At 33.1% G+C, this 20,537-nt stretch overlaps 1 protein-coding gene across 1 annotated transcript in view; it reads left to right on the top strand.

Annotated features, from left to right (window-relative positions):
- CCDC172 (coiled-coil domain containing 172) overlaps positions 1-20,537 on the top strand; it is a 55,046-nt gene that overhangs the window by 11,196 nt on the left and 23,313 nt on the right. The window contains exons 3-4 of the mRNA XM_074374465.1: positions 12,524-12,640; positions 13,908-14,073. Coding sequence (XP_074230566.1) covers positions 12,524-12,640; positions 13,908-14,073 — 283 coding nt within the window. The remainder of the gene's footprint in view (positions 1-12,523; positions 12,641-13,907; positions 14,074-20,537) is intronic.

Genomic DNA, 20,537 nt, shown 5'->3' with positions numbered 1-20,537 from the left:
ACCTTTTTTTAAAAGTTTAAAAAATATTTTATTTGTTTATTATTGTATTACTTAATTATTTTTAGTTTGGCAGAAAGGGAGGTGATCAGGTTTGTTTATTTTTAGAGGAGGTACTGGGGATTGAACCTAGGACCTTGTGCATGCTAAGTATGTACTCTACCACTGAGCTGTACCCACTCCCCTTCTTTGTGGCTCTTAATTTCTCTTGCTGTATTTTATATTGATCTGTTTATTATTTGTCTCTCCCGAGTGGAATGTAAGCTTTACAAGGAATATATATTCATCTATTTTGTTCACTACTGTTATTCCCAGTATCTTGAACAGTGCCTGAATCACAGTGTGTGTTCAATAAATATTATTGGATGAGTAAATTAATATACTTTTTTTCTCTTAGAATTCTCTTTTTTTCTGTTTTTCTCATCTGTTGACTTTGTTACATGATGGTGCATTTTCTTATAAGCTTTAAAATTTTTTATTGTGAATGTATCTTTAGCAGGACTTTTCTTTCTTGAGAGTCCTACATACTCTCTTGATAAAAAAGATGTCCCTAAGGAGCAGTTTTACCCCTGCTGCCAGGACCTTGCAAATGTCACTTGTTCAGGGCCAGTTTTCATTTTAATTTTTGAGTTCAGGATTTCTGCACTGCATGGCTGAGAAACATTTGAATGTCATATTCATGAACAATTCAAGCTTCGGTTTGGAGTCTCTCGGGTATGACTCCTCTTCCACTGATGGCTCCATGGAGGCAGCTCACTTACATGCTGCATCCCTAAGCCAGTAGATGGAGTTTTGTTACTCCACTTGCTTAGCTGGCATAGACACTTCTTTATTCCTAACTGTATCCAGTGAGCTCAGTTTCAGCTCTCTTTGGCCTTGACTTTGGGTCTTATGTGGATATTTAAAGCCCTAGTCCCTGTTGCCTATATCCAATCTCAAAGATATCCCTTGGCCTTGAATTCTAGCAGAATGATTTCTGGCATGATGAGCTCTCTCTCTTGCTTTTGGCTTAAGTATGTAAATGATATATATTTTAAATTAGTTACATTTTATCCAGCATTTCTCTATCATTAAGTAGAAAGTGGGTCTTCCCATATTTGCTTAGATTGTCATTAACCAGAATTCTTCACTATAAAATTCCTTAATGCCTCAACTTCGTCATTCTTGAATTCCTATTTTTTATTTATCTTTTGGTCAATCTGTATAATTGTTCAAGTAATTTTTCAGGAAGAATATGTGCATGATGGATTTTTTAAGTCATTAATATCTGAAATTTCTTTCTGTTTTCACACTTGAATGAAAACTTGTCTGTATGCTGAATTCTTGACTCAACCCTGTTTTTAGAAAATTTTATAGATATAGCACTATTATCTTCTAGAATTTATTTATGAAGAAGAAAGGTATTAAAAGTAAGCCTGATTTTTTAAAATCCTTTTTAGGTAACCTGTTTTGTTTCTTTTTTCTTCCGTATTTGCTATAGAAATTTATCCTCATAATTCCAAATTTATGTACAGATGTATCTATCGATTTTGTCTGAAACAAGGGTGAGCCTTCCATTTTAACCTTAACCTTTATATTCTGGTTAGTTTTTCAAGTACCCTTGTTTCTTATAGCTTGGACTTATGTTCTCTGTTCTCTGATTCTGTGGTCTCCTGATATTTGCTAGTTTTCGGCAGTCTTGGACAATTCTTTAATACTTCACATGACTTATTCCATCTTTTGTACTTAGTCTGTTATTTAGTACTCTGCAAATTTAAATTCTGTGTTGCCATCTTTTTTACATTCCTTTAATTTTCTGTCTTTATATCATCTTGTATTTTTACCTTATTCTCTTATGTCCTTACTTGATCTTGTTTTTTAGTGGATCCTCTTGAGGACGTCAAGTAGTTTAACAAAAAAGACTTTTTTGTTCTCTGTAGTAAAATTATTATAGAGATATACAGTACTCTTTCACTGAATTCTTTTAGGTAATTCTCTTTTTCTTTTCTGTTACATCATTTTTTTAGAGTTTATGTTGTTATTCTGTGAAAACTGTTCAGACTTACAGTTTGCCAACAGTAATAATATATAAATTGTTCTTTGTCCCATTTTTGCTTTCTCGAGTTCTTGAAGAATGAACTGTCTTCTTGAAACTAAAGCTGCTGTTTGACAAGTTGATGTGAATATTCCCAACCCAGTTTCTAGTGCTATTGTGGTTTTCTTGACTGAGGTGTGATTTTTTTTTTCTTGCTTACGTGCCAGGTTTTCTTATGAGGAGGAAAATGTATGTTTTAAAGAATCTGTGACATTTTATAGTTCTTCCATTAAAAGCAGTACATGAAAAATCACTACCCTCAGCATTCCATTGTTTTGCATCCTGATGAAATAGGAAGATGTAGTGATAGGTAAGGTCAGGTCTGCTTCCTAAGAGGTCAGCTTGCACAGAAGTCACCTTATTTCATAGTAGCTCCCCAGCAAGAGTCTTTCAGATTGAGAAGCATCATTACAAAATGCTCTTGGCCTGGCAGTACTTGTGCTTTGCTGCTTTTTCCCTAATCGGATTAATAGCTAGCTGAATCAGCAGTTCTCTAGGAATGGGAGTTTTATTTGAGGAAAAAGGGAAGAAAAAAATTTTGGAGAATGGGGGTTTTTTGGAAAAGAGTAGATTTAGATCGTCTGTGGAGTTAGGAACACCAGGTAGACTGAAAAAAGGTTAAATGGAATCCTGCCAAAGGCAAATTGGCTACTTACAGCTGTGCCTGTGGTCTCGGAGCTGCTGGGAGGGATTTCTCACCTAGCCTTGGTGCTTGTGTGGCCTTAGGAATTGTTACTGCCTGAACTAATATTTCAGGATAAGCCAAGGTAAGTTGAAAGGCTGCTTACCTCAGCTTCTTTGATTCAAACTAGTTTCATAGCTTTAGATATAGTCTAGTTTCTCTTGGTTAAAATTCCAATTAATTCCTCCCAAGAGAAGGTGGAAAAGAGGAAGGAATGGGAGATCTGTGACCACCACAGTGGGAAAATAGATCAGATTGTTCCTATAAATTACTCTTTTCCTCTTCGTTATGAGCTCCTGCTCCTCTCAGCCTTTATTAAGAGTGCTTGTTCATGTCCCTACTGAAAGAGTGGATTATATTCCTGGGAAATTTTGAGGACCTTCTACCATTATATTTGGTAAACATGCAGTTTTTGTTTGTTTGTTTTTATTTTTTTGCAGAATTGAACTAGCTTTGTTGTTTTAACTCTTCATAAAAGTGATGCATGCTTATTGCAATATTCCAAGAATAGAGAAAGGCAAAAAGCAGAGTGAAAACCACTGATAGTTATGGCATATAGTTAATATTTTTATAGATTTTCTTTCAGAATTAAGTTCATGTATATTTTTCTTAAATGATTTGCTTGTTTCCATGTACTATATCCTGGATATATCAGTAAATACATATCTAAATAAGCAATATTTAATGGTAGCGTAGTGTTCTATTAACTGACTATACCCTATTTTAGTTAGCTGATTTTCTATCGATAATATTTACTATTACTATTAGTAGTTACTATTATTAATATCACTGTGATGATAGTTTAGTTCATACATTTTTGTGGACTTATTTTTTTAGGATAAAGTTCTAGAAATTAAGTTGCTATGTCAAGTAGATATAGTTGACCTTTGAACAACAACTGCATGGGTCCACTTATGTGCAGATTTTTTTCACTAAGTACTACAATACTGCATGATCCGGTTGACTGAATGCCCAGATTGGAACTGTGGATATGGAGAGCCAACTTTTTTTTTTTTTAACATTAGTTTTTTTTTAAATTTATTTAATTTTTTTTTTTTTTTGGTGGGGGAGGGAGGTAATTAGGTTTATTTATTTATTTGTTTTAGAAGAGGTACTGGGGATTGAACCCAGGACCTAATGCATGCTAAGCATGTTCTCTACCACTTGAGCTATACCCTCCCCCCTCAACTGTATAGTGTTGTATGCAGATTTTTGACTGCATGGAGGAGGATCGGTGCCCCTAACCCCAGCATTGTTCAAAGATCAACTGTACTTTTAAAGCTTTTGATCATTTCTAAATTATCCTACAGAAAAGTTCCAGTTTATATTCCCACAATTTCACAACTTGTACAATAGAAATTAGTGATTTTTTTCAAATATAAGAAAAAGGGTATCTTTTATGGTTTTAATTTGAGCTTTTTTGTTTACTTACATTTTTCATTTGTTCAAATTGTTCATATTTACTTTATGATTTGCCTAATCATACCCTTTTTCCTCTTTTTCTCATTGATTTCTAGCTTTTTATGTGTTATAGGTAATATCCTTTCTTTGTCATTTGTTGCTAATTTTATTATTTGTAGTTTCCTATTGTATAATTTTTTAGTCAAAATTTAGAATGTTTATGTTACTAGAATTTTTAATCCTCTTGTTTGTTTGCTTCTGAAATTAATTGTTTAAACAATATCTTTTTCCAGTACTTCTATAGGTTTTTTTCTTTAACATTTAAAATAAAAATGATTCGCCATTTTCACCTGGGCAAATGTCACACATTGATTGGAAGCTCCATTTTTATGATATAGCTTTATATATATCTGTGTATTTGTGTCTGTTTCTAGATATTTTTATATTAATCTATTAATCTATTTGTTTTGGCACCAGTGTTCACTTAATTACATTAGCTTTAAATATCTTTGACCTTCTAGAAGGACAGTTTCTTTTTTCAGAGTTTTCCTGATTCTTTTCATATTTCTTTTTTTGTTTGTTTGTTTTCCTAGATAAATTTGAGATCATTTTGTCAAATTCCAACAAGGCAAAAGTGTTGGGGTTTTAATTAAGATTATACTAATTTCATGTGGTAATTGGGGAAGAATTAATATATTTACAACTCTGAATCTTCACATTCAGGTATACAGCATATCTTTCTATTTATTTATATCTTCTTTTGTGTTCCTCAGTAGAGGCTTTTTCATATAGGTCTCAGTTCATGTTAAGTTTAATTGTGTTTTGTTTATTTTGTTTTTGCTGTTGTAAATGGGACCTTTTCCATGCTGTTTCCTACTTATGTTTGGTAACTAGAAAAGATACTAGTTTTTGGCATATATTTTGTTACTAGTCTTTTTACTGAACTCTTCTTTATTTCTAACAGTTTCTCGGTAGATTTTCTTGGATTTATTAGATATATAATAATCGCACTTGCCCAACCAAACAGGAGAGAGAGAATTGTATGCCAGCTTTTAAAATAATTATCTCTCATTACTTTTCTTGACATACTGCATTAATAAGAACTAGAACAAAACTAAATAGCAGTGGTCTTATCAGGCATCCTGATAATCCTTAAAGGGAAAAGATGCAAGATCAACCAAGACATGACTGAGGTGAAGGGACAAACCATGAGGAATCTGGGGAAAGAGATTTCCAGGCAGAGAACAGCCCATGCACAGGCCTTGAGGAGATAGTGTGCCTGGTATGTTTGAGGAATAACAAGCAGGCCAGTGTGGCTGGAGAGGAGTGGATGAGGAGGAGACTGATAGAAGATAAGATCAGAAAGAGAATAAGGGAGTACAATCATGTAAAGTCTTGTAAGCCGTGGTAAGGATTACTAGTATTGAGCCTTCCTTGCTTACTATATTAGGATTACTGTGTCATAGTGAGTTACTCTTTAAGCATTGCATCTGTGGTTAAGAGATGTATTTATAACAACAAGAAAAGAAATGTATTTATAAAAAATAGATTTTTTAAAAGTTAATATCTACGATTCATACAATATTCACTAATGTACTCTAGTGTTTAAATTTTTTTATCATAGTCATAACAAACATTCTTTCCCCAATTGCTATGATCTTTTTTTTTAACATTTTTTATTGAGTTATAATCATTTTACAATGTTGTGTCAAATTCCAGTGTAGAGCACAATCTTTCAGTTATACATGAACATATATATATTCATTGTCACATTTTTTCTCTGTGAGCTACCGTAAGATCTTGTATATATTTCCTTGTGCTATACAGCATAATCTTGTTTATCTATTCTACATTTTGAAATACCAGTCTGTCCCTTCCCAACCCCCGCCCCCTTGGCAACCACAAGTTTGTATTCTATGTCTATGAGTCTGTGTCTGTTTGTATTTATGTTTTGTTTTGTTTTTTTTAGATTCTACATATGAGCGATCTCATGGTATTTTCCTTTCTCTTTCTGGCTGGCTTTGCTTAGAATGACATTCTCCAGGAACATCCATGTTGCTGAAAATGGCGTTACATTGTTGGTTTTTATGGCTGAGTAGTATTCCATTGTGTAAATATACCACATCTTCTTTATCCAGTCATCTGTTGATGGACATTTAGGCTGTTTCCATATCTTGGTTATTGTAAATAGTGCTGCTATGAACACTGGGGTTCAGGTGTCATTTTGAAGTAGGGTTCCTTCTGGATATATGCCCAGGAGTGGGATTCCTGGGTCATTTGGTAAGTCTATTCCTAGTCTTTTGAAGAATCTCCATACTGTTTTCCATAGTGGCTGCACCAATCTGCATTCCAACCAGCAGTGTAGGAGGGTTCCCTTTTCTCCACAGCCTCTCCAGCATTTGTCATTTGTGGACTTTTGAATGATGGCCATTCTGACTGGTGTGAGGTGATAACCTCATTGTAGTTTTGATTTGCATTTCTCTGATAATCAGTGATATTGAACATTTTTTCATGTGCCTATTGATCATTTGTATGTCTTCCTTGGAGAATTGCTTGTTTAGGTCTTTTGCCCATTTTTGGATTGGGTTGTTTGTTTTTTCCTTATTAAGTTGTATGCGCAAGTTGTATATTCTGGAGGTCAACCCTTTGTTGGTTTCATTTGCAAAAATTTTCTCCTATACCGTAGGTTGTCTTTTCATTTTACTTATGGTTTCCTTTGCTGTGCAGAAGCTTGTAAGTTTAACTAGATCCCATTTGTTTATTCTTTCTTTTATTTCTATTGCTTGGGTAGACTGCCCTAGGAGAACATTTTTGAGATATACATCAGATAATGTTTTGCCTATATTTTCTTCTAGGAGGTTTATTGTATCTTGTCTTATGTTTAAGTCTTTGATCCATTTTTGAGTTTATTTTTGCATATGATAAGGGAGTGTTCTAGTGTCATTGATATACATGCTGCTGTCCAGTTTTCCCAACACCATTTGCTGAAGAGACTGTCTTTATTCCACTGTATATTCTTGCCTCCTTTGTCAAAGATTAGTTGACCAGAAGTTTGTGGGTTCATTTCTGGGCTCTCTATTCTGTTCCATTGGTCTATATGTCTGTTTTTGTACCAATACCATGCTGCCTTGATGACTGTAGCTCTGTAGTATTGTCTGAAGTCTGGAAGAGTTATTCCACCAGCCTCTTTCTTTTTCTTCAGTAATGCTTTGGCAATTCTGGGTCTTTTGTGGTTCCATATAAATTTTATTATGATTTGTTCTAGTTCTGTGGAATATGTCCTGGGTAATTTAATAGGGACTGCATTAAATCTGTAGATTGCCTTGGGCATTGTGACCATTTTAACAATATTGATTCTTCCAATCCAGGAGTACGGGATATCTTTCCATTTTTTAAAGTCTTCTTTAATTTCCTTCATCAATGGTTTATAGTTTTCTGTGTATAATTCTTTCACCTCCTTGGTTAGATTTATTCCTAGGTATTTTATTATTTTGGGTGGTATTTTAAAAGGGATTGTTTCTTTACTTTCTTTTTCTGTTGATTCATCATTAGTATAAAGAAATGCAACTGATTTTTGAACATTAATCTTGTAACCTGCTACCCTGCTGAATTCTTCAATCAGCTCTAGTAGTTTTTGTGTGAACCTTTTAGGGTTTTCTGTATATAGTAACATGTCATCGGCATATAGTGACACTTTTACCTCTTCTTTTCCAATTTGGATCCCTTTTATTTCTCTCTCTTGCCTGATTGCTGTGGCTAGGACTTCCAAGACTATGTTGAATAGGAGTGGTAATAGTAGGGAGCCTTGTCTTGTCCCAGATTTTAGTGGGAAGCCTTTGAATTTTTCACTGTTGAGTACTATGCTGGCTGTAGGTTTGTCATATATAGCTTTTATTATGTTGAGATATGTTCCCTCTGTTCCCGCTTTGGTGAGAGTTTTTATCATAAATGGGTGTTGAATTTTATCAAATGCTTTTTCTGCATCTATTGAGATGATCATGTGGTTTTTGTCCTTTCTGTTGTTGATGTGATGTATTACATTGATTGATTTGCGTATGTTGAACCACTCTTGTGTCCCTGGGATGAACCCCACTTGGTCATGATATATAATCTTTGTTATGTGTTGTTGGATTCTATTTGCTAATATTTTGGTGAGGATTTTTGCATCTATGTTCATCAGTGATATTGGCCTATAATTCTCTTTTTTGGTAGTGTCTTTGCCTGGTTTTGGTATCAGGGTGATGGTGGCTTCATAGAATGAGTTTGGGAGTATTCACTCCTTTTCAATCTTCTGAAAGAGTTTGAGAAGGACTGATATGAGTTCTTCTTTGTATGTTTGGTAGAATTCCCCAGTGAAGCCGTTTGGTCTTGGACTTTTATTTGTAGGGAGGTTTTTTATTGCTAATTCAACTTCATTTCTAGTGATCAGTTTGTTCGCTATGACCTTAATGAATGTGAAATCTTCTTTCATTGTGCTTTCTTATGTAATGTTGCCTATTTTACTGTTGGGCCGAGCACTTAATCAGCAAAATGTCAGTTCCTAAAGGCTGAAATTTCTTTAAACAACAGCACCCACAATGAAGAGTAGCTTATACTTTGTACTATGCTTACTTGGACCCAAACATTAATTTAAAATCCTCAGTCATTTTCAGTTTTCAAGTTCTTCTGATAGAAAAATACTTAAAGGCGCCCAAGCAGCAAGAGTAGTGAAGAGTCGCTAATCATGACTATACTGAAAACTGACCTAGTTGACCAGATAAGTTAGCTCACTGGGAAAACTATAATCTCTGTTGAAAAATCTAATATCCTAGGAGGAATAAAACAGGGAAAGGAAAAAAATCTTTATTGCTGAGAGGAGTAAAATTAACCAGAGTGTTGGCACTGTTGTAAGTTAAAATTTTCTAAAATAGAAATATTTTCTGACAAAGCTTGGCTATTTGATTCTAGAATATAACTTTAAGGCTGTATGCTAATATTTTCATTTCGTGTGTAGTCAGAGGAAGGAAACGAGAAAGAGAAATTCGTATTGCTGCTCCTGGGAACTTTCCACCCTTTTCTTCTTATTGTTTGTAGCCCTTTGGGATCCCTGGGTAATTTAGCAGATATAGCCAGTAGTTTCTAAAGTTTTTATTTATCATGGATGCCCAAGTTACCATGGATATAAGATAGTGCCTCAATTCAAACCTGACTCACAGAGAGAAGTTCAAAAATATATTTTTAAATCCCACTTTTACATCTCTTCTAGTATCTTTCTAATTCTGATTCCTACCCATCACTTCTGCAACAAAGGGAAGGTGAGAGAGATTTCTAATGAGTAACGGTAATAATTTATTCCGTGAAATGACCTCATCTTGTAATCCTATCAATATCTTCAGGGTTGTATTTGGAATGTTTACATATCAGTAGTTCTGCTTTTCAAATGCAAGAATGTGAAAAGTAATTTAAGAGATAAGTTGTGATGATAGAAAGAACAAAAGGAACAATGAGAAACACAGTCTGCAAATAGGTGGCCCTGAAAAGCTATTTAATAGTAAAGAGTTAATGACTTATACTTTAGTAACCTATAATGAAAAAAATATGAAAACAAATATATGTATGTATATACATGAGTGAACTATTATGCTGTACACCAGAAGTTGACACAACATTGTAAACTGACTATACTTCAATTGAAAAAAAAAATGAAAAAAAAGAAAGACTTATCCTTGGTACAGAGAAGCTGGATGGATTTTAAGGCATTTGTCCCGTTAGTTCCATAAAAATATGGCGGTCTAACACTGTTTGACCTTATGTAGCTTCTGCAACCCAAACTTACTGCTGTCCTCAATTTGTGAGTCAGTGTATTGGAGACATTATTCTTTGTTGACCTTCCTATTGAGCTTTTCCAAAGTCCTGCTTCTTTCTCTATTACTCTCTTTCCCCTACTTGTCAATTCCTTTATGTATTAAATGTTTTCACCACACATCCTAAGTAAATTTAAAAATTAATGTTACTATAATCTTTCTGTAGTTATTGATGCTCTGGGACTTTTTAGATCTTGATTAAAAGAGGAAACTGTGTAAGTAAAAGATAAAGATAGAGTGTAAAAAAGAAAGTGAGAATGAAGTTACAGAAATAATAAGAATTAAAGCAAAGAAGTAGAAAAGACCTCAAAATGGATAACTTACGTAGAATTTTGGGAAGAGGAAAGTTATAGCTCTACCCTTCTTATAAATCTTTTGAAAAGTTGTCTAATTTTCATTTGGGGTATATAGATTTCATTTTTTCAGGTTATGGTAAAATATTCCAATTAAATGCCAAGATGTCTAATAGCTCTTTAATAATTGTTATTTTAAGAAAGAAAACATGAACTCAGTAATAATTTTAGGCCTTAGTGACAGCCAGAACAGAACACCTTAATTTCTAAGTCCTTAACATAAGACTTTTATGAATTTGAGTAATAAATTTGCTTAAGTCTTCTTATAAAATTCCTTAGTTGATAATCTTTTCTCCATTTTTGATTTTCAACACAGTTTTGACTCTAGATCAGTGGTAGAAGCAGAATCAGAATTCAGAAATTTTGATTTTGAAAGACATATTACCAAAATACCTAATTGAATTAAACCAAAATTTATTTCGTTACTATTTGGTCTGAAAGCATTTTTGTAGACATTCATGGTTATTGTCCATAATAGCAACTCTGAGAGTTAGGTATATACTGCAGGCAACCTTCTCTCAGTAAGTTCTGATGGACCTAGTATTTGGTAGTTTTTCTTTCTCTTAAACTGATATCCTTTTAATTTATACTATTGTCAGAAACCAAAGTCCCTTTTTAGTTCCAAACATATCTTCTTATTACTTTGAAATAGTTCTGATATTTCCATGTTAACATCATGATTTAGAAGCAAGAAAGTCAAACGACCTGAATTTTAGTCCTGAATTTGCACCTAATTAATTATATAACCTTAAGATTATATAATTCATTTTCTTCTCATTTATATAATAAACACTAAATGGCTCAGAAGTATTTTCTTACTTAAAATAAATGTGATAAAATTCATGATCATCCTCTTGTTCACCATTGTTACCAATTTCTATGTGATTTTATAGATCAGGCCATATGTTTTCTAATTTTTGTCTTCTCAGACAGTAAAATACTAACTGCCCTATTCTCCCTTCCCCCAATTTTGAAAGTATTTTCTGAATTCCTTTGATCATGTAGATTGCACCTCTCTAACTTTCTCTGTTGATGTCTTTCTTAAGATAGAGTTGATGAAATCATCACCAAGTGCTGAAGGTGTGGGCAGATGTGCTATGATATTTTATAAATTTAAGATCATATTTCCTGTTTTATTTCAGCTGCTTTTTTTAATGCCAATATTTCTAGGGATTTTTAGCCATATCATTTCAAAATGTCTTTTAGGCCAACCCTTTGCCTCTGGATGAGACTATTCTCAAGCTCTTTACTATTCAATATCTTCTGGGACAGAGATTTCACAACCTGTCTCTCACCTTGAGGAGGTTCTTATAGCTAACATAAATCTTGCTTTCTGCAATTTAAGTTGAATTTATTTCCTTTTTCTTTTCTCTGTGGAGATAGGAACAGCCCCAAACTTGAAGTGATGCTTTCTTATGAGGGCCAATGGTAGAAAGATTATTTCCAGTCTGGCTTCATTTTTAGCTTTTATATATTAAAGCTTCCTGATTTTCATTTCAGTATTTATGGTCTCAGGAGATGCTATTCTTTACAGCCCAAATGAAATAACAGTTACATATCTAATAGTAATGTTTATTATATCTTCTGCTAGTTAGAACCAAATGAGGTACTAAAATAGAAAATGAGTTCTCAAAACCCATTTGAGGACTTTAGCAGGTTTGTGTTTTATTTGTTTTAACTATAGTCACGGGACTGAATTTTTGTCTGTGATTTGTGGATTTTATGTCATTATTTTATTAGTCATATTGTATACATGATTTATTCATCCATATCTTCCTTGTAAATGATGAGAATAAGAACTTGTTCTTTAAAACAAGCTGGACAGCTTGATTTCTAACTAGAAGCAGATTTCAGTGTGTTGTCAAAAAGCTTCAGTACCTAAGCTACAAAATGTGCTAGGTATTAGAAAGGAAGAAGCTAACATGTTCTTTGTTCTTGAGGTGCCTATAGTCTTATTGGGGGAAAAGATTGTAAAAATTGTACTTATAAAGCATTTATAAAATAGTATAATATAGAGTATATAAAGTAAGATGTTTAATGTGAATTTTATTTTGCATTTTAAAGATTAATATAGAAAATGTTTATACTACACAGATCTGTTCTGTTAACTAAGGTACCCTAAAATGTCTAATTGTTTCATTCTGATTTCTTTTTTTTTTTTTTTACTTTAAAGGTTCAGCAGTTTTCTGAAAAAGCCTTCCTCTTACAGCTTTTGAAAACTCATGAAAGTGCCTTAGAAAGACAGTGCAGTGAAATTACAAACCAAAGGAATATGCTTCTCCAAACCTTTGTAAGTCTCTAGCTACTTAGAAAACTCTACTTCACTAACTGTGTCAAAAAGTATTTAAGTGTCAGAAAGTATTTAAATATACTTAGGTGTACTTTTAGAAAATTATTCGTATGCATATTGGCAGATAGTCCTGTTCAGATATGGAAAATTATTAAGTGCTATTTTAAACCAGTTGGTAAAGTGATATAGTTTGAAAGAATTTTATTGGCAGGATGCAATATAGAAATTATTTGCAACTGTAATAAGCATAAAAGAAACAGTGAAACTGATTGGAATTGCTCAGGCTTCAAGACCTTGGTTTCAATGCTTTTGAAAGGCAGAGACGTTCACACTTTAGACATACTTATGGATGTGGGTGAAGAGATAGATTTTGTTTACCTTTTTATCATAAGTCAGAGCCAGCAGACTCAATAGCTTTAAATGACGGGGCCAGTTTAGAAATATGACTTGTATTAATTGACATCTTGAAAAAAATACATTTTTAAAAATACTAAAAATTAGATCAACAAAATTAACCACCAGATGGTTACGAATGGCATGGCCGGTTTCCAGCTGATAATTAGTTACATTTCTTTGAAGAAATAGAAACCAGCATGTTTAGGTTCTACCATTGTCAAAAAGTTTAGGTTCTAGCATTGTTTAAAGTTTTTTGAAATTCTTATTTCTACATCGTATTGATATTTCATGAAATGTAAACTGTTATTTAGAAGTGATTTTGAAATGAATATGTAATTTTACCTTTATTGTCTACATTTTAAAAGATTTTCTTGAATTTTCTTGTTCATTTTTCTTTTTTATTCTGTAAGACATTAATTCCTTTGAGTGTAGATTTTCATTTTCAACTTTGGTCATTTAATAATTTTATCACCCAGTTGCAATGTAATTCCTTTGAGTATAGATTTTCATTTTCAACTTTGGTCATTTAATTATTTTGCCACCCATTTGCAATGAGAAAACAGCATATACCTATAAGTTTAATACACAAGCAAACACATATTTAATGATGAGTGGTTGAATTTCTACATCAGTGATTTTCCTGAAACATTAAGGATAAATCTTTCATGTGAAAATAGTTGGTTGTTATTATCTAATAACATCAGTTTTTTAATTAATATTGCTGGAGGAGTATAACATTTTTGTGCTAATAGCAGGAAGTGTAATTTTATATTTTGTTGTTAACATTTCCAAATCATTGCATTTTAAATCACTAAAGAAAAATATTGCTGCAATTAGCAGCTATATTTGATCATTTGTTTCTGTTTTTCAGGAGGCTACAAAGAGAAAAGTGACGGAGGAGGAGGAAAAATTTATTAAGGAAATTACAGACTTCAATAATGAGTATGAAATAACAAAGAAACGAGAGCATTTGATGAAAGAAAATGTCAAGATTGAAATATCTGACTTAGAAAACCAGGCAAATATTCTGAAAAGGGGTATGAATTCCCTCATTTTTTTTTCTGGCATTAATGATAATAACTTACTTTGAATTAAGGGTTTTCCAGAAATTTAATTTATTTACAAGTAAATTGGATTATTGCACTGCTGTTCTTTTACATTTATTTTATTTATATGTATCTTTTATCATGAGCAGTCTCAAATTAGAAGTAGATGTGACATAAGCATTGGTCATTATTTATTTAAAAATCAGACTCTGTTTACTATCTGTTATGTATTAGGCATTGTTCAAGGTCCCAGAGATACAAAACTAAAAGATGGAGGGATCAAATACATTAGCAGGTATTTATAGTACAATGTGATAGATGATATATTGGGGTAATACTGTTGCTGTGATCCTCATTTTACCATCAATTTGATTTAAACTAGGAAACACAGTTATACAGTGGGGTGGGGAGAATTTCTTTTCAGGAACTCTAGTATGTAGGTTATTGCAAATCTGTGATAAGATTCTGAACTAAAGAAGTTACCAAAGAGAGGAGAAGATGAATTAAAAAGATGTTTAGGAGGAATGACAGGGCTCTATCACTCATTAATATAAACAGCTATATAGAAAGTACTTAGGAAAAAAAATAACCAAGGAGGTAAAAGACTTGTACACTGAGAACTATAAAACATTACTCAAAGAAGTTAGAGAAGACCTAAATAGATGGAAAGACATCCCATGTTTATGGGTTGGAAAACTTAGTATTGTTAAGATGATATTATTATCCAAATAATCCATAGATTCAATGCAGTCTCTGTTAAAATCCCAACAGCTTTTTTTTTCATGTGTAGAAAAACCCGTGCTAAAATTCATATGGAATCCCAAAGGATTCCAAATAGCCAAAACAGTCTTGAAAAAAAGAACAAAGTTGGAGGACTCACACTTTGATTTCAAAACTTGGTAAAATGCTACAGTAATCATAACAGTGTGATATTGGAAAAAGACAGACGTATAGAATACTGCAGTAGAATAGAGGGCTCAAATATAAAGCCTTGTGTATGTGATCAAATGATTTTTGAGAAGGGTGCCAAGACCATTCAGTGGGAAAGGACAGTCTTTTCAACAAATGGTGCTGGATACCACATGCAAAAGAATGAAGTTGGGCCCTTACCTTACACTATATACAAAAACTAATGAAAAATGGAGCAGAGCCTTAAACTTAAGAACTAAAATGATGAAGCTCTTAGAAGAAAACATGGGAAATACCGCATGACATTGGATTTGGCAATGATTTCTTGAATCCTGAAAATACAGGCAACACAAGAAAAATAGGTAAATTGTACTTGGTCAAAATTAAAATCCTTTGTACGTTAGAGGAACTATCAAGAAAGTAAAAACACAACCCACAGAATGGGAGACAATATTTTCAAATCATATCTTTGATAAGGGATTAATATCCAGAATATAAAAAGACTATAACTCAACAACAACAACAAAAAATTTAAAAATGGGCAAAGAATTTGAATTGACCATTTCCCTAAAGAAATGGCCAGTAAACACATGAAAAGATGTTCAACCTAAATAGTCATAAGGGAAATGGAAATCCAAACCACAATGAAATATCACTTAACACCCATTTAGGATGACTGTTGTTCTAAAAATTTAAAATTTTTGCAACATGATATTCACAATGTCCAGGATGCAATCCAGAATTCTTAACCTGTGAAGAATCAGTGAAATCTGACCTAGTGTCAAAAGAAAATCATGAGATGCCAAACCCACAGCAATCTAATTATTGGAGTTATTAAAGACTTTATAGCACCTTTATTAACTATGCTCAATGAGTTAAGGAAAATGTGCTTGTTTGAAAAGGTAAAAAGATAGGTAATCTCAGCAGAGAAATAGAAAATGTAAAAAAGAAACAAATGAACATTTTAGAACTGAAAAATATAATCTCTGAAATAAAATTGTCACTGAAACTCAGTAGCTGAATGGAACTGACAGAGAAGCCAAAGAGCAAGAAGCCAGGTCAATAGGATAGCTAGATCAATCTTAAGAAGAGAGGGAAAATTGAAACCAAACAAAATGAAACCAAAAATAGAAATTCAGGGACCTGTGGGACAATTCCAAAGGGTCTAACATGCGAGTAATTAGAGTTTCTGAAGGAGAGAGGAGAGAGAATGGGGCAGAAAATGTATTTGAAGAAATCATGCAGAAAATGTCTTAAATTTGCTGAAAAACATTAATTTACAGATTTAAGAAGCTCAGCAAATCCAAACAAGATAAATTCAAAGAAAGTCTTTTCCTTTATGGCATCTGGATTTTGTCTCTAGCTTAGAAAGTTTTTCTCTGTATAACATTAATTTGAAAACATCCACCCATGTTTACTTGTGGTAATTTTATGTTTCATTTTTCTCATTTATATCCACCTGAGAATTAATTTTGGTGTAAGAGGTCAAGGATCCAACTCTACCTTTTTCGAAATGACTGTTCAGTTATTTAACAGTATTTGTTACATAATTCATCTTTTTCCAACCAATTTGAAATTCTACATTTCTCATATACAAATTCATACTTTCTGTTTTCGTGTGTTTATGTGTTTTTCTGTACTCTTATCCTCTCTGTTTACTTTGTTTTTTAATTATTCTAGTTTCATAGTATGATTTGATATCTAGCAGGGCAATCCTCTCTTTTTAATCTTCATTATTGATTCTACTGTGTTTATTTTCCTAGATAAAATTGTCTTACCAAGTTTAAAAAAATCTTGCATTTTAATTAGAATTGCATTAATTTTATTGATGAATTTAGTGAGAATTGATAACACAATCTTGAGTCTTCTTGTCCAAAAACAAATATGTATTTCAATTAAGTCTTTGTCTTTCTCTTGTTAATATTACTCTTAACTATTGTGAATGGGATATTTTCCTTTTATTTTTTCTTACTGTGTGCTGGTTATTTACAGATAAAATTCTTTTTTTCATATTCTGATTTTCTAGTATGGTACCAGACTGAATTTTTTATAGTTCACTGGTTTTTCTATATGTAATTGTGTCATATTCAACTAATGGTAGTTTTGTCTTTGTTTTCCAATACTTACTACATTTTAAAACCTAATATCGTTGGCTGATATATTGTAAGATAATAGTGATCGTGTTGGTCTGTCCAGGCTGCTATAACAGAATACCACAGACTGGATGCTTATCAACAACAGAAATATATTAACTCAGTTCTGGAGGCTGGGAAGTCCAAGATCAAGGTTCTAGCAGATTCAGTGTTTGTTGAGGACCTGTTTCCTGTTTCATAGACTGTGTTCTTTCTCACATAGTTGGAAGGGATGGAGAGGTAGCTCCTCAGGGTCTTTTTTATAAGAGCACCTAATCACCTACCAAAGGTCCTACTTCCTAATACCATCACATTGGGGGTTAGGATTTTGACAAGTGAATTTTGGGAGGACACATATATTCAGTCTAAAGCAGTGATAATACTGGATATTACTAATTTTCATGTGAATACTTCTTGAGTTTTACTATTAATCATGATTCCAGATTGAAGCTTTCTCTTTCTTCTCCTTCTCCCTCTCTGCCCTTTTTTTTCCCCTCTCTCCTTCCTTTCCACCCTCCTGCTTTTGAGATGATCATATATGCTTTTCCCACTTTAATCTATTAACATAGTGAACATTATTAATAAATATCCTGTCATTAACCTTACTTAGCTGTGGTTTCGTAGTCTTCTGATCTTTTACTGAATACTGTTTGATCATTTTTTCTTTAAGATTTTTGCATCAATATTTACAAGTGAGATTAATCTTTTTTGTGTGTGTTCTATTGGCTTAACAGAAAGAATGTAAAAGCTTTCTTCTTTCTATAGCTGGAAAAAAATGTAAATGCTGGAATTATCTATCCCTTCAAGGTTCAAAAGTATTCACCTGTGAAAGTGTTTATGGTGACTTTTTCTCCCTGCTGGTGGCAGTGGTGGAGAAAGGAGTTACTAAAATTTTAAACAGGTAACAGAGCCATTTTCTTCCCAGAGCAGTTTTAGTCTCCATTCGTCTTCTGTCCCATCAGTGGTTGCTCTTCCATTCCCTCTTCTAATTTGTACCACCTCATCTGTTACTTCCTGACACTTGATTTTTCTCTTCTTTCTTTCTTCTTCCATTGGCTCTTCTTTCTGGCCTTTCCCATTGAACTTTTTGCCCATAACTATGGTTAGTCAGCCAGTTAGATTGAGTTTTGAATAATCTTCATCTTCAGCTCTCCGTAGCTATTTTATTATTTTCTGCTACTCAGTGTTTTTTCCACCGCCCAACATCCTCTTTGATTTGTTAGTTTTAAACCTCAGAATTGGGGGTCTGTTTTCACCCCTTAAAGTTGCCAAAATATTAACACCCATATATTTTTAGAAGGAATTATTAGTACTGGACTATTACAATGAACCTCTTAATTTAGTTACATTATGTTTAAAAATACCATGATAAACATAGCAAACCAAGTTCCTCAACTTGTTTTGCCATCCCTACACAACCTGGTGTTTCTCCATCTTATAGGTATGCTGTGCTTGTGCGTGCGTGTGTGCGTGCATATGTGTGTGTGTGTGCGCGCATGTGCTTGTGAGCATGCGTGTGTATATATTAAAATTTTATGTATATGTCCTGGTAAGGCCTCATTGATAAGATGAGTTTTGAATAGAGACCTGAATGAAGTAAGAGAATGAGCCACATGAATTTCTAGGGAAATAGCATTTCAGACAGAATGGATGCTTATACAAAAGCCACAAAGGGAAATTGTGCCTACTCTGATTTTGAGGAAAAGCAAAGAGTCTTTAGAGTAGGAGAGGTCGGGAGGTCAGAGAAGTGACAAGAATCCAGATCATTTAAAACCCTGTTGGCCATTCTAAGAACTTTGGCCTTTACTCGAGTGAGATCAGAAGCCACTAGAGAATTTTGAGCAAAGGAGTGAAAGGTCTAACATACGTTAACAGGATTTCTCTGGTCACTATTGAAAACACACTTAATGGAGGTAAAGGCAGCAACAGAAGCCTAAGGGACAGTGACAGTTATTTAGAACAGAGAGAACGTTGCCTTAGTTCAGGACTGTAAGGAATTGAAATGGTGAGAAGTGTTTGGATTCTGGGTACATTTTGAAGATGGGTAAGCAGGATTTCATGATGAGTTAGATGTAGAGTGTGAGAGAAAGAGAGGTGTTAACAGTTGACTCCAGGTTTTTTGGCCTGAGCAGCTAGAAGTATTAGTAGTTGGTATTCAATGTGTATTTGCAAAATTAGTAATTATTTGCTTTGAACATCAAGTAATTGAAAAGGGTCCATCACTTTTGGCTTCAGAATAATGACTATAATGATTGTCATAACATTTTTCTCCAGATGTCCCACTTACTCATTTCTTCCAGTTATTGAATTCATTTTTTTGGCTGTTAGATAAGAGGAAGCATATTACACTCTTTGCTTGCTAGCATCCTTTAAAGATAGGCAATGTCTATACAATCATATGAGAAAGACAACTCACATGTCAAAAGATGGGAATGAGTTTTCATTGTTTGAATTTGGTTTACTATTCATAGCCATAAAACCTAGCTATTGATTAGAACTTTGTGGGTTTTAAGCAGTGGGAGGAAGTAAAAAGTTATCACCACATCAGTTATACTTCAATAATGCTATAAAATAAAGAAAAAAAAACAAAATTAAGATGAGGCAGTAGAAAAGTGGGAAAAAAGTTATTACTACAAACATAGTATTTATTCTTTCTATTCTGTAAGCTTCATAAGGACTTGATAATGCTTGTCTTATTTTTTCTTGGGAGAATTAGTCTTGAAACTATGCCTTTTCCACTTAGACCAAAAAGTCAGGACTAAGGAAGATAGTATATCTTCTACCTCAGGAATGTTTTTAAGTCCACTAGGCTGAGTAAAGAAAAACTGCTGAGGAATCATAAGGTCAACAGTTAATTCTAAGAGCTCACACAGGACTGGGAGACATTCATGTTCCATTCTATCAGAATAGAAAGCTCTCATTAAACAGAAGAGTCCTGCCTTAGTAGTAGGATTCAATTAGCCTCGACTTCAGGCTATTCTGGACACGCTCTTGAAAAAAATTCTTAAAAATAAGATTTGAACTTAATCATAAATTACCTAACTGCCTGCTAAACAACAAAAATCAACATGCCTAAAGGAAGATAGCAAAATTCAAACTATTTAACAAAATAGTAAACACAATGTCTAGTATCCAATCAAAAGTCACTTTACACATGAAAAAGCAAATTGTAATTCATAGCAAGAAGGAAATTAGGTCAATAGAAACATTTTCAGAAATCATAGAGATAATGCAATTCACAGAAAAAGGCTTTTTAAATTACTCTTTTAATACTGTAAATATATTCAAGACCATGAATATAATGAGATAAATAAAAAATATTAATATAATCAAAGATTGAGAAAAAGCGTTTAACAATATCCCACACCCTGTCATGATAAAAAACTCAATGAACTAGGTATAGAAGGGACCATC

This window comes from Camelus bactrianus, chromosome 11 (assembly GCF_048773025.1).
Source record: "Camelus bactrianus isolate YW-2024 breed Bactrian camel chromosome 11, ASM4877302v1, whole genome shotgun sequence".
NCBI lineage: Eukaryota > Metazoa > Chordata > Mammalia > Artiodactyla > Camelidae > Camelus > Camelus bactrianus.
This window is presented reverse-complemented; position numbering and strand designations above follow the sequence as displayed.